At 45.9% G+C, this 14,458-nt stretch overlaps 2 protein-coding genes across 3 annotated transcripts; one reads left to right on the forward strand and one right to left on the reverse strand.

The window, feature by feature from the left end:
- Positions 1–8: 8 nt before the first annotated feature.
- On the forward strand, positions 9–11,362 carry LOC121768763 (protease 2-like). 2 transcript variants are annotated; one of them, XM_042165307.1, is made up of 12 exons: positions 9–230; positions 299–494; positions 1,224–1,402; positions 1,488–1,710; positions 1,781–1,922; positions 2,004–2,204; positions 2,301–2,432; positions 2,619–2,747; positions 9,431–9,840; positions 10,021–10,237; positions 10,430–10,620; positions 10,768–11,362. In XM_042165307.1, exons 1-12 carry the CDS (start codon positions 86–88, stop codon positions 10,949–10,951), a joined length of 2,349 nt encoding a protein of 782 aa, XP_042021241.1. In that variant the 5' UTR covers positions 9–85; the 3' UTR covers positions 10,952–11,362. The 2 variants fall into 2 exon arrangements, with proteins under 2 accessions (XP_042021241.1, XP_042021240.1); XM_042165306.1 differs by having other exon boundaries at positions 9–494.
- On the reverse strand, positions 10,885–14,237 carry LOC121768766. Its single transcript, XM_042165309.1, has 6 exons — positions 13,892–14,237; positions 13,425–13,652; positions 12,909–12,992; positions 12,459–12,588; positions 11,689–12,372; positions 10,885–11,239 (listed from the first exon to the last, which is right to left on the reverse strand). Exons 1-5 carry the CDS (start codon positions 14,182–14,184, stop codon positions 11,689–11,691), a joined length of 1,419 nt encoding a protein of 472 aa, XP_042021243.1. The 5' UTR covers positions 14,185–14,237; the 3' UTR covers positions 10,885–11,239.
- Between the last annotated feature and the right edge of the window lie 221 nt (positions 14,238–14,458).

Genomic DNA, 14,458 nt, shown 5'->3' on the forward strand with positions numbered 1-14,458 from the left:
ACGGAAATTAGAAAGCCCCGACAAAGAACCTTAAACAAATGGCAAAAAAAAAAAAAAAAAAAAAAAAAAAACTTAAACAAATGGCATGTTAAACCCCACGGCAATCGGCAGCTCTATTCCCGGCCATCAACCACTATGCGGCACCTTCTCACGGCCTTGCGCCGCCCTCCCCGCCGCCGCGCCATTCTCCAATTGGCGAATTACAAGCCGCAGAATCCGCAGGCGGCTCCCTCTCCGCCGTCACTGCCGAAGCCCCCTAAGAAGCCGGTGAGTTTCTCCCTGCACGGGGAGTCGTGGTCGGACGACTATAACTGGATGTCGCAGCTGAGTGACAGGGTGGCGATGCGCCACATGGACGTCTACATGGAGCAGGAGGAGAAGTATACTGAAGCCGTCATGTCCAACACTGATCGACTCCAGTCCAAGCTCCATGCTGAGATGGCCTCCCGCTTCGCCGCCGACCTCTCCACCCCTTCCCTCCGTTGGGGTCCCTGGTAATCTCAAATTACATTTGTTACTCTAGTTGTTTCCCTTGACTGTTAACAAATTTAGTTGCTTTTTTTGGAATCATCATATTGCTCTGGAGAGAGAAAATTGAGAATTTATAAAATTTATTATCAGTGCACGAACCACACTAGAGAAATTCAAATCTTAGGAAGATGATAATTTGATACTACTACTTAGCAATGACTGCAATGTTTCTGAGATGTAAAGTTTGATTGATGGTATTATTCTTACCCTTAGTAGTGGTTTGTCGGCAATATGGAGTGTGCTTGTTTAATTCTTTTTCACAGTTCCATGTGATGCGACTAGATAGTTTTAGGGAAGGAAAATCCTTAATATAGCAGTAATGTTTGGAAAGAAAAATATTTTTGTTGGGTAGAAAACGAGTGGAAGTCTTTGCTTGGAGGTTGATCTCTGAAATTGCAGACATGCCATTCTCTTGATTATCCTATGTTTTCCCTGCCTGCTGTTTTCATCTTTTGAGTTTGTATTTGTATTGATGAGATTTGTAGATTTTTGTTTATGATTCCATAATAGTGCTATTTCAAGAGTGTTTTTTCTTAAGCTGGAGTATATTGTCTAGGATGATGAGACAAACGTTTTTCACAGCTACCCTTGTCCAATATATATATATATATATAAGTCTTTGTATCTGACTCTGGAAAAGAGAAAAAACCTGGAGTCTAATTGCTTGTTTGGCTTGTTTCTGGTTGACATAGGCTGTACTACAGGCGTGTTGAAGAAGGAATGCAGTACTCGGTATTATGTAGGAGACTGGCCAGTCTTAATGAAGAGTTCATATCTAACAAGTCTCCATCAGCTGGATTTGATTTCACGTCTGGAAAGAAAATTGAGCAGAAGCTCCTTGACTACAACAAAGAAGCTGAAAGATTTGGAGGTATAGTTTTGTTTCTTCAGTAGAACCTGTACATCTTGCTACTTCTGTTGACATTCTAGAAATTCTTATGTATTCTTGTTAACAGGTTATGCATATGAAGAACTATCAGAAGTCTCACCTGATCACCGATATCTTGCATACACTATGTATGACAAGGATAATGACCACTTCAAACTATCTGTTAGAGATTTGAATAGTGGGTTGCTTTGTAATAAACCTCAAGCTGACCGGGTTTCCAGTATAGCTTGGGCCAAAAATGGGCAAGCATTACTTTATGCTGTGACGGATGATAAGAAGAGACCATTTAGGTTCATATTGCTGAATATTAGGTTTCCCTATTGGGTCTTTGGATATAAATTTGACATTTTATTCTCACAGGATCTACTGTATAATGCTTGGTTCAGATGCTGAGGATGTAATGATTCTGGAGGAACCTCAAGAAAACGTCCATCTGACTGTAAGGCACACCAAAGACTTCCAATTTTTGACTGTGAACCTATTCACGACCCAGACTTCAAAGGTATACCTACTAACACGATTTAAACTCTCCAATGAGTGCATGAAGTTGAGCTGGATTCACATATTTTTGATCCACTGTTAGGTATTTTTATTAAATGCAGCCAACCCTTTATCTGAAATGACACTTGTCTGGGAAGGAGAACCGAACTCCCATTGCAGTATTGAGCACCATCAAGGATATCTCTACCTCTTTACAAATGCCGCTTTGCAGGGGCAACCTGTTGATAACCATTATCTTTTGTGTAGTCCTGTTGCTTCTTCATGTATTCCTAGGAATTGGCAGGTTATTATATTTCTGCAATTAATCATATAAGCATGGATATATACATATTAAAGTCTCTTACAGTTTATCCTTAGTTATTTTTATTATATCTTGCAGAATGTTTTTTCCCATGACCAGCAGATGAGTATTGTAGATGTTGATTTCTGCAGCACTCATTTGGTACTTATAGTGAGGAATGGGCGAAAATATGAATTGTATTCTCTTTCTTTACCTTTAGATAGAAACAAGGTAATTCATTCATCTGATCTTTTGATACATATCCATAATGTCAAAGTCTTCTGTTCGTACATCTCCATTGAAAATACTACACGTACAATTGCTTGATTCTCTCTCATGAGAACAAGTTTATAAACATTAGGTGTGGAGTGTACATAAAATTAATGGTATGCAGTGTCTTATGTAATGAGCTTACAGGTTGGAGCTCTTCTCAAAGACTTCAATCTACAAAGCTTGCCTCTTCCAGATCATGTAGCCCAAATATTGCCTGGATCGAATTATGACTTCTATTCTTCAACCATGCGCTTTACAGTATCATCACCAGTGGTATGTAAGTGACTTCTTAATTTCTGAATTATGATGTAGGAATGTCAGAGAAGGATGTGATGTGCAGATATGTTTCAATGCTTGTTGCGTGATTGCCATTGGCACAGCCCCTGGACTAGTTAATTCCAGAATCACTAGACAATAGTTCAGCATTCACAAAATATAGTTCTGCTTGACTATGATACGGTCAGCAGCCTCGGCGGTTGGAAGGTGTACACACGCCGCAATAAGGGGAAGGACGTTGGAGGCAGCGAGGAAAAGAAGGGAGCCGGTGCAAGGGGTTGAAGAAGTCAGCCGCCAGCTCAATTCTGTTTCAGCTGTTTTCCTATTCTCATGCACGGCAGTTTCAGCTGCTTTCCTTTTCTAATGCATCCCTAGATTTATGCTTTTAGTTAAGTTCCGCCTAGTATAAATAAATGTAATTAGGAAGCTCTTTTTATCTTGGAAGATCAATTGTAATTGGACGACTGAAGTCGTAGGCCTCTGTGGAGGAGTGTTCTCTTTACTCATTTGCAATACAATTGGTTCAGTCCCCTATCACTACTAGCCTCACGTTACATATTACAAATTCTGTGCACCTCTCGTGCTCCCTACCTCTCCCCTCGTCTTTCACTCCTAACAATTGGTGCGGTGAACGATGGTGAACTCTAGGGCGGACACGCGACTGGATGAATTGGAGAAGACGACGGGTGACCTGCGCCAGTCCAGCCTCTCGCTGGATGCCGCGGTGAAAGAACTCAACGCGCAGCTCCGCCACGCGGAGGAACAGGCAGCGGCAATGCTTCAGGAAATGCGCGATGGTTTCGCGTCACTAAAACTAAAAGACACGGCTAGTCCGGAAGATGAATCCGCATCGGCGAACCACGGGCCGAAGCCGGCGGCCGCCGGGGGCGGGTTGGCTTCTCCCATGCCCACGTTCGATGGCTCGGATGCCCTCGCTTGGCTGGCACGAGCTGAGCAATACTTCTTGATCGCAGGGACTGCCCCCGAGGATCGGGTGGGTCTCGCGATGGTGGCATTGGCAGGCGAGGCCCTTCCGTGGTACCAATTGCTGCGACTTCGAGTCCCGTATCTGAATTGGGCTCGATTCGCAAGGGAACTGATGAAACGTTTCGGGGGCACCGGAGCGTTGAATGAATACGAAGCTTTCGCGGCGGTCAGGCACACGGGATCCTTGGTGGAATTTGTCGCGGCATTCGAGGCGCGCCTCGCGCAAGTACCGGACATTTCGTGCCAGCAGTACCTCGGTTTCTTCATGGCCGCACTCCGACCCGAGCGTCTCCAAATGAAGGCTGCCAAGATCACAACCTACGAAGACGCGGTTGAAATGGCCCTCGATCTAGACATCATAGCCTCGGCTCGGCCACAACGGGCTGCCCCTTCGCAGACCGCGGTTCAAGCGCCCTCCTACCCAGCGCCCTCAAACCGGTCGACCTCCAAAGGGTATTCCCCGAGCCCCGCGTACTCCACGGCTTCTTCACAACCGGTATCGAAACGTTTCCGTAACGTGTCCCCGGAAGAGTATAGGCGACACTTAGCAGCAGGAACCTGTGTCAAATGTGGGTTGAAGTTTGGACCAGCCCATAGGTGCCCTCCCCGGACCCTAAATGTCATGATATGCGACGAGGAGGAACTGGCGGATGCGGACGCCGACGCTGAGGACTCGGAGATTTTGGAGGCGGGGGCGGAGCCCCAACTGTCCGTTTTGTCCCTAAACGGCCTCGACACGGCAAACACGATGAAACTTTTTGGGGAAATCGCAGCACAGCCAGTAAAAGTAATGATCGACAGTGGCGCCAACTATTGCTTCATATCCGAGGAGTGTGCACAACGGCTCGAACTACAGGTTACCCCGACCTCGCCTTACTCGGTGGTACTAGGCGACGGCTCCACACGTCGGGCAGCTGGGATATATAGGACCGTGCCGCTTATGTTGGGAAACGAGGAGTTTGTGGTGGCGTGCTATGTGTTTCCCCTCCGGAACATCGACGTCATCCTAGGGGTCGCTTGGCTCGCATCCCTCGGCTACGTCATGGCTAATTGGCAGCGGTCATCCATGGATTTCAAGGTCAACGGGCGGCCGGTCTCACTCATGGGAGACCCGTCCCTCATGCGCCGGGCATGCTCCACCAACGACCTTCGCTGCCTCGAGGACGGGGACTGCTGCTGGGTCCTCCGCGCCCTCGAGAAGGACACCTCGGCCGAACCCTTCGGGATCGACCCGGCACTGCCAGCGCGGCCAAGTCGCACCTCCTCAGGCTGGTTGAGGAGTTCCCGGCATTGACAAGGGAAACCGTCGGGTTACCCCCCCGCCGCCGGACGGACCACAGGATTCCACTCCTTCCCGGCACCGACCCCGTCTCGGTAAGGCCCTATCGATATAACCATTTGCAGAAAGATGAGATGGAGAAGCTCGTCGCCGAGATGTTAAGCTCCGGGGTAATTCAACCCAGTACCAGCCCATTTTCGAGCCCGGTACTCCTGGTCCGCAAGAAAGACGGCTCATGGAGATTCTGCGTAGACTACAGAGAGCTCAACAAAAGAACGGTCCCGGACAAATACCCTATCCCGGTAATCCAGGAGCTACTAGACGAGCTGCACGGCGCCAAGTGGTTCAGCAAGATCGATTTGAAAGCAGGGTACCACCAGATTCGGGTGGCCAGCGGGGACGTTCCTAAGACAGCCTTCCGAACCCACTCCGGCCACTACGAGTTCCTGGTCATGCCTTTCGGCCTCACCAACGCGCCCGCCACGTTCCAGAGCCTAATGAACGACATCTTCCGCCCGGCCCTTCGGAAGTTTGTTTTGGTGTTTTTCGACGACATTCTCGTCTACAGCGCGTCGTGGGAGGATCATGTGCGCCATCTCCGCCGAGTCTTCGAAGTACTTAACGCCCATACACTCGTGGTCAACGCGAAGAAATGTCTTCTGGGTCGCTCAAGCGTCGAGTACCTAGGCCACATCGTGTCTTTCGACGGCGTGCGAATGGACCCTGCTAAGGTCTCAGCTGTCCTCCGTTGGCCGACGCCAACATCCCTAAAAAGTGTCCGCGGTTTCCTAGGGTTAACGGGGTACTACCGCCGTTTCATCAAGGACTACGGCAAGCTTGCCTCCCCATTGACGGAGCTCCTCAAAAAGCCCCTCGTCACCCAACCCAAGGCTGCATGGGATTGGCCGCCGGCGGCTGCCGCTGCATTCGACACCCTCAAATCAGCACTGACATCGGCACCCTTGCTCCGGATGCCGGATTTTACAAAGGAGTTCGTCATAGAGTGCGATGCTTCGGGGCGGGGCCTCGGCGCTGTTCTAATGCAGGACCACCAGCTAGTGGCATATTTCAGCAAGACACTGTCCTCTCGTTGGTTGGCCAAGTCAGCGTACGAGAAGGAGCTCATGGCCCTCGTCCTCGCAATCCATCATTGGCGTCCCTACTTGTTGGGTCGGCGATTCGTCGTGCACACGGATCAGAGAAGTCTGCGCCAGCTCCTGGCCCACCCCCTGGCCACCCCGGCACAACAAAATTGGGCGGCAAAACTACTCGGCTATGATTTCGCCATCGTGTACAAGGAGGGCAGGTTGAATCGGGCAGCCGATGCGCTGTCCCATCGAGACGAAAACACACCGGAGCTCGCGGCGATTTCCATTCCATCTTGGTCAAACTGGTCCTCGGTCCAGGAGACCCTCTCGGCCGACCCATCTTTGGCAAAAATCAAGACCGCCTTGGAGGCCGGCCACCGCACTTCCCCACATTACGAGCTCGTCCATGGGACCCTATTCTATAAAGGGAGGATAGTCGTGCCACCCCATTCTCCGTGGATCCCAAAACTCCTGGCCGAATTCCATGTCACCCCCACCGGGGGGACACTCGGGAGCCTACCGCACATACCGACGGATCGCGTCAAACGTTTACTGGCCCGGGATGATGAAGCATGTCACGAATTTTGTAGCGGCTTGCACAACGTGTCAAAGGCACAAGGCCGACACCAAGTCCCCGGCAGGCCTCCTCCAGCCCCTGCCAATACCGAGCCGCGTTTGGGAAGACATCAGCATGGATTTCGTCTCGGGGCTGCCGAGAGCTGGGGGTCTGGACTGCGTGTTTGTAGTCGTCGACCGTCTGTCCAAATACGCCCACTTTATCGGCCTTCGACACCCGTTCACCGCCTGGCAGGTAGCGGACGTTTTTACCAGTGAGGTGGTTCGTCTCCACGGCATTCCCCGTTCCATCGTGTCGGATCGCGACCCCATTTTCCTAAGCTCTTTCTGGAAAGAGCTGTTTCGGGCCACGGGTACCACCCTCAAGATGAGTTCCGCCTATCACCCCGAGACCGACGGCCAAACGGAGGTGCTAAATCGGTGCCTACAGACATACTTGCGTTGTTTTTCCTCCGACCGGCCGAAGCAGTGGAACAAGTGGCTCCCATGGGCGGAGTACTGCTATAACACGAGCGCCCATTCTGCTTCGGGCATGACTCCGTTCGAAACGGTTTACGGTCGTCCCCCGCCCACGTTGCACGCCTTCCTGCCGGGGGAGGTCCGGGCCCCTATATAACACCGATACGCCACCCTGTTGCCGTATCACGTATCGGATACGTATCCGATACCGATACGCGACGGATACACCGTCGATACGTATCCTGGGCGTATCCGCGAGCTGGGCCGTATTGGGCCGGGAAACCTCAGATTCGATACGTATCCTTCGGCGTATCCGCGAGCTGGGCCGTATTGGGCCTTCATCCTCCTCTATCTGCAAAGATCTGAGGTTCTCCTCTTCGAAATCAACGTCCATCTCTGTCGAAGAACTTCGCAACTTTCAATTTACGAACTTCAATCCGATTTGGGAACAAAATTGACAGTTAATCGGATATGAAGAAGAAGAAGAAGAAAGGGGAGGCGCCGCTATTGCCTCAACTAGGGATTGAAGAAAATTGGAAATGGGAGAATGAATTGGGCAAGAAGTAGTCACGATGGAAAAGGAGTATATTTGGGGCTCATTTTTTGGGCCAATTTATTACTCCATTAACTTTGTCTAATTTTGTAACTATAAATAAATATTTTGATCAATATTATTGGTAATATGGATAAGTATAACCCAAAAATCGATGTGGTGTAATCGACCATAAAAGAAATTGACTTTAGCTTTTAATATTTTGTAATTTTATTATTTTTATTTGTATAATAACATTAGAATATCTATTTTGTAATTTATTATGCACTATTATTATTTATTAAAAAAATAGTTAAAACGTATCCGCGTATCGGGTTGTTTGGGAAAGAGCCGTATCCGCGTATCCGTATCCTTCGGATACTGATACGCGTATCCGTATCCGTGCCGCATAGCCGGGCCCAGTCCGTTTTGGACTCTCTACGCTCCCGCGATGAGATGCTGGAGCTGCTGCGGCACCACCTGCGTCGAGCCCAGGACCGCATGGTGGCCTCCGCGAACAAGCGACGTCGGGATGTCGAATACTGCGTGGGCGATATGGTCTACCTACGGTTCCGGCCCCACCGGCAGTCCTCGCTGTTCACAACCCGAAACAGGAAACTCGCCCCCCGATTTTGTGGGCCTTTTAAAATCGAGGCGCGTATTGGGGCAACGGCATATCGACTGCAGCTTCCCGACTCAGCCCGCATACACCCGGTGTTCCACGTCTCCCTCCTCAAACGGGCCGTGGGAGACGCACCTGTGGAAACCACGCTACCCGACAGCCTAGTCGATGCCGCGCCACCTTTCCTTCCAGACAAGGTGCTGGCACGCCGAACTGAGCGCCGAGATGACGATACCGTCGACCAGGTCCTCATCGGGTGGGTCGGCCTGGGGGATGACGAGGCAACTTGGATGGACGAGGCGGACGTCCTCGGCCAGTTTCCCTTCTTCAGCCTTGCGGACAAGGCTGTTCCGACGGGCGGGGCAATTGATACGGTCAGCAGCCTCGGCGGTTGGAAGGTGTACACACGCCGCAATAAGGGGAAGGACGTTGGAGGCAGCGAGGAAAAGAAGGGAGCCGGTGCAAGGGGTTGAAGAAGTCAGCCGCCAGCTCAATTCTGTTTCAGCTGTTTTCCTATTCTCATGCACGGCAGTTTCAGCTGCTTTCCTTTTCTAATGCATCCCTAGATTTATGCTTTTAGTTAAGTTCCGCCTAGTATAAATAAATGTAATTAGGAAGCTCTTTTTATCTTGGAAGATCAATTGTAATTGGACGACTGAAGTCGTAGGCCTCTGCGGAGGAGTGTTCTCTTTACTCATTTGCAATACAATTGGTTCAGTCCCCTATCAATGCTTGTTGCGTGATTGCCATTGGCACAGCCCCTGGACTAGTTAATTCCAGAATCACTAGACAATAGTTCAGCATTCACAAAATATAGTTCTGCTCGACTATGACCTACACTTTTACTGCAAAACAGATTGCATGTGAAAATTGAAATATCCACTAGATAAAGTTTCTAATCTCATATATTAGGATTGCATATATATGCTTACTGGCCACAGCATTTTTTTTGCAGAATATAATTTTATAATGTCTGGATTTATTATCTTGAGATGAGTTGAAGTGGAGGTGTTAGCATTTTTCTCTGTGTTATTCTCTATTTGAGTGTTGGAGTGTGATTAGATGCATGGTATTGTAGGCTTTACTATATTGATTCCTCTCTTGTATGTGTACATTAACTTCATGTCAAATTTCCAGATGCCAGATGCAGTGGTTGATTATGATTTGCTAAGTGGAAAATGGACTATTGTTCAACAGCAAAACTTGCTTTACGAACGGACACGAGTTCTATATGGCTCGTCAGCTGCTGTTAGCAGTAGTAGAAAGACATCTATATCAAAAAACATCTGTGCCGATAATGCTGAAGATGATAGGGCCTGGAACGACCTCTCTGAGTATTATGCTTGTGAAGAGTATGACGTTCCTTCACATGACGGGGTTTCAGTTCCACTTACCATACTTTATTCACGCCATAAGAAGATAACAAGGGAAAATCCTGGATTACTTCATGGACATGGAGCTTATGGGGAGATACTCGATAAAAGATGGCGAAATGAGCTCAAAAGCCTTCTTGATCGCGGTTGGGTTATTGCTTATGCTGATGTTAGGTTGTGCATATGTTCATATATTTGGTTAAATGCATATGTGTGCGTGTGTGTTTAATACGACTATTTTCCGGAAGCTTTTTGAAAATGCTTATCTGTAGGAAGGTGGTTTTGTTGTTTATATTACATGAATTGTGCGAAGGCTTTCATATTTCTGACTAGTTCAGTGATCTTAATTTCCAGAGGCGGAGGTGGCGGAGGTAGAAAATGGTGTTATGATGGCAGGAGAACTAAGACGCTCAATTCGGTTAAGGATTATATATCATGTGCGAAGTTTCTGATTGAAAGGGAGATTGTTGGAGAAACCAAACTGGCTGGCTGGGGATACAGTGCTGGAGGATTGTTAGTTGCTTCAGCTCTAAACTTTCGTCCAGATTTATTTCGAGCTGCTGTTTTGAAGGTGAATAAAGTCAATGGCATTTTTTTTTCAATTCTATTTTGTAGTCCGAATTTATTGTGATTCATGTGCAAGAATTCACAAATATTCGTAACCAAACTTTTCTACTATCAAATTAAGCCTCAACTTTACTCATGTTGTCTTTTTTGTGACTTCTTCCACATTTGGGGAGTTAAAAAAGATTTCTATTTCTAGGTGCCATTTTTAGACCCAACACACACCCTGCTGCTTCCTGTCTTACCACTTACACCTAATGACTATGAGGAGTTTGGATACCCTGGGGACATTGAAGATTTCCTGGCCATCCGAGAATTTTCTCCCTACGATAATATCCGGAAAGATGCAGTATATCCTTCTACTCTGGTGACGTCATCTTTCAGTACAAGGTAATTTTGTGTCTTATAATGTATTTGCTGGTATGTAGCTGTAGCATCTATACAAACTGTATAAGTATTTACTTATTCTGTGTTATTAACTTGGTTGAGGTTTATTATGATCATATAGCAATTGGTTTACATGTTTGAATTTATAAGGTTTGGAGTATGGGAATCAGCAAAATGGGTTGCACGACTTAGGGAGTATACTGTTCATGACCCTAGTCGTCCGGTACTTCTTAATTTAACAACTGATATAGTGGAGGAGAACAGATATTTGCACTGCAAAGAGGCAGCACTGGAGAGTGCTTTTCTTATCAAGTTTGTAGATGACCAGTCATAATCAAGCGAATCATTTATACAGCTTTGCCTCTCATCACCTCACATCTGCTATGTAAGGACTTGTGGCTTCACTCAGATGGGAGACCCTTTTCTTACCTAGTGGAAATCTGGCTTACCATGCACCATATGTTGAACGTTGGAAATGAGTTTAAGCGAATCATGAACGGGTCTCATGGCATGGTTGGTGATCGTGATCTGTTCCTCTTTTATCAGAACAGAGTTTACGAAGTATGTTCTCTTTTGTAGTACTTGAAACCAGCAAAGCTCACTCACCACAAATATTGCTTCTCTGTCCACAAAATTGAAACAGTTGAGTTCACAGATGGCAGTGTAGGTATTGGCGTTGACAAGTTTCTTTTGTAGTAGTATACATTCTTTAATACAGATCACATTTTATGCTTCGCCTTTTACATGCTTATAACAAAATTTTATTCCAGTATTGTAATGGTATTGAAGTAGTATTTGTTTTGGGTTCTGTAGAGGAAAAGTTAAGGTGCAATCATCATATGCATATCGTTAAAAAGCAAGATGAAGGTATGCATTAAGCAAGTGGAAGTCATTTTTAAGGCTTGGATGAACACAGTTAATCCTGGATGAAATCATGCTTTTCAAAATAGTTTGCAAATATTTATGAGCTTGTCGTTAAACTACCTTACAAAAGACGCCTCAAAAACAACATAACTGCACCATAAAGGGGTGGTTGATCAAAGCTAACCCAGAAAAATAGGGCATCAGTACCTATACTCTGCAACGCTTTCTCAATCTACTAGCAATACCTCCAACGTCTGCTGTTGTGGATGCATCTTCAGTGTGGCTTGCCAATTTTGGTCCTGTGCGCCTCATTCTCAACCTCCTGCCAATACTATCGGGTGCTGGTTTATAGCCCGCTCGTTTCTTGGTGGATTTTGGACTAGTCTCAGATTCAATGCCACACTTGATATCTGGAACGGACTCCTCTTTCTCAATCTCATAGGCATCATCATCTCCTCTTTCATTCAGTGGCTCAGTTTTCACATCTGTAACAATTACACATACTGTACAAGCCACATGTATACTTTCTTTATCACCGTCAAATTCAGGAGAATCTGAATCTTTTCCAACTTCTGGCTTTAATGGATGTTCAACTTGATCCTTTGTTAAAGCATCATCAGCAGGATATAGCAAAGGCTTGTCTCCGCTTTCAGGAGGCAATTTAAAATCACTAGATTCTTTATCAGATATGGATACGGGATTAGGGTTTGAACATTCATGGCTAGGTTTAGAAAGATCACTGTCTTCACCAGTTACTTCAATGCCCGAAAAAGGCAGCGATCTCTTAGCAGAAACTGGGGCCTTGCTAACGACATTGTTCACTTTATCGGTTTGTGCCCGCCGTGTTTGGATGAGATAATGTGCCACTGACTTGTAGCCAAGATTTAAAATCTGAAAATATGAAGAAAAAAAATTGAAGTTAGCTCTAAATGCGGCTTGTAATAATATGTAAAGTCCACCAGAGTTTCTACACTTACCTTCTTGTAAAGTATCCCCGTAGGAGGCCACCCTTTCGCATGCCTGCACAAACTGCAGTTGCAAATTCCACGACAAACAGGGCAAATCCAGTCAGGATTTGCATTTGCTTCAAGCACATTCTCGCCATACCTGAAAGAAAATGTTTGCCCTTGGTGAACCATTTTGTTTCTATAGAAGGCTTACCAGTTACCACAAATAAAACCCAAACTTCTAAGGAACAAGCTTCACAACATGCTATTTGTTGCTGAGGCAACATTATGTTTCCTTAGAACCATAGATGGATTTGTTTCTGTGAAAAAAATTGAATCCGGGTCGTCCACCAGTTAACAGTATGTAAACCCCACGGCCCACACAGTACAATAATACAAAAGATATATGCCTCTACTCAACACAATCTACATTCAGCTGGGCTTGTAAAGCAATGTTTATGAGTTCATATTCTGTTATACCTCATGTACAAGCAATCTCCACAGAACTGCCCCTGGACCATGTTGCAGTTGCTGCAATGTGTACGCTGACCAAGAGTTTTTTGCCTGCATATAAGGGGTTGTTTACAGTAATGAGAAACACGAAAATTCAAGCAATCTTACGACATATCACCAAATAAGAAATACGCATCATATCAAATCATTCTCATAGCACGAATTAGAAAAGAATTGCAAGATTTGGTTCTAGGAAAACAAAATGAGCAAGAAGTGTTCTCTTCCGAGAAAATTCAAAATGAAGTTGTGATTTTATATGAGTCCCCATTTTTCCTAGAAAGTTGAAGATATAAAATCACAGTAACTGGTACAACAAGAAATCACACTTAAGCCTCCATCACAGTAGTGGTAAAATGATTTAACATTATTAATCATCAATGCAAACTTCAATATAATCAAGAGTGCATCTGATATTTGAACCTTATACTACACATAAGCACACTTGAAAGACATAGTAATACACAATAAGAGAAGTGCAGCTACCTGCATTGATGGCAACTCTTCCCATTTAAGGGATCATAAATTCGCTTGCCATCTTTTCCATATCCATCAACAGAAAGAGTCCAGCTCATTTCAGCGCTTCCCAGCATTTTGTCATGTTCTTCGGTGTAAACTTCAGGCGTCGAACCCTCTCCGCTCAAAATATCATACGGTTTTTCTTTTTTCTCTGAGCGTAATTCGCAGTAACTAACTGGCGTAGAGCTTTGCAGCCTATATCCCCACCACAAAAGAGGAGATTAGTAATAATCACACAAGTGTCAAAGAAACAGCGATCAATTAAGTTCAGCACTCATTTTCTGATCATTTATAATCAACAAGCGCCAAAAAATTAATCACAATAGCATCACCCAAACTTAATTGGTAACTCGCACTTTAGATTCTCGATTCCTAATTTCATAATTCATGAATTAAAACAAAAATAAACTAAAAAGGGAAACATAAGAAAGTACCTGGAGGAGCGGCGGGTGGGGCCGACAGATGGCGGAGAGTGAAGGCGCGGAGCTTTTCGATAGGCTCTGACGGGAGTGGATTTGGGGGAATTGAGCTTCTGAGCGATAGAAAAAATACCGAGCTTCTGCATTCTCTCCCGATTCTCTCTAATTCGTTCCTCTCTGCACAGCTCATAACCAGAAATCTCGCTGCCACACGCATCGTCTTCTTCCACGGTTTCACATTGCTGCATCCGTTCGGATTCGGGAATTTGAAGGATTTCCGGAGGCGAACTTCTCAGAGCTACTACCATTGCTGAAGCAGGGTGAGAGAGAAGGAGAGGGCTCGATCACAATAGTATGTATGGTGCTTCGGGGGGCGGGAAATGTGTCTTGTCACACGAATTGACGATAAAGCCCTTCTGTCCTTTTATGAAGATATTATGATGTAATGTTGGGCCGAATATTAATTTTTATATCTTGGTCCAGCCCATTAGTTTAGTTAGTTGCCTCTATTTTACCTCAAATCATAAATAAAGGCAGCTTGAATTTTCTCAACCAAATGCACCAAATTAAGATTCTTGGAGA

Source organism: Salvia splendens, chromosome 15 (genome assembly GCF_004379255.2).
Source record: "Salvia splendens isolate huo1 chromosome 15, SspV2, whole genome shotgun sequence".
In the NCBI taxonomy this organism is placed as follows: domain Eukaryota; kingdom Viridiplantae; phylum Streptophyta; class Magnoliopsida; order Lamiales; family Lamiaceae; genus Salvia; species Salvia splendens.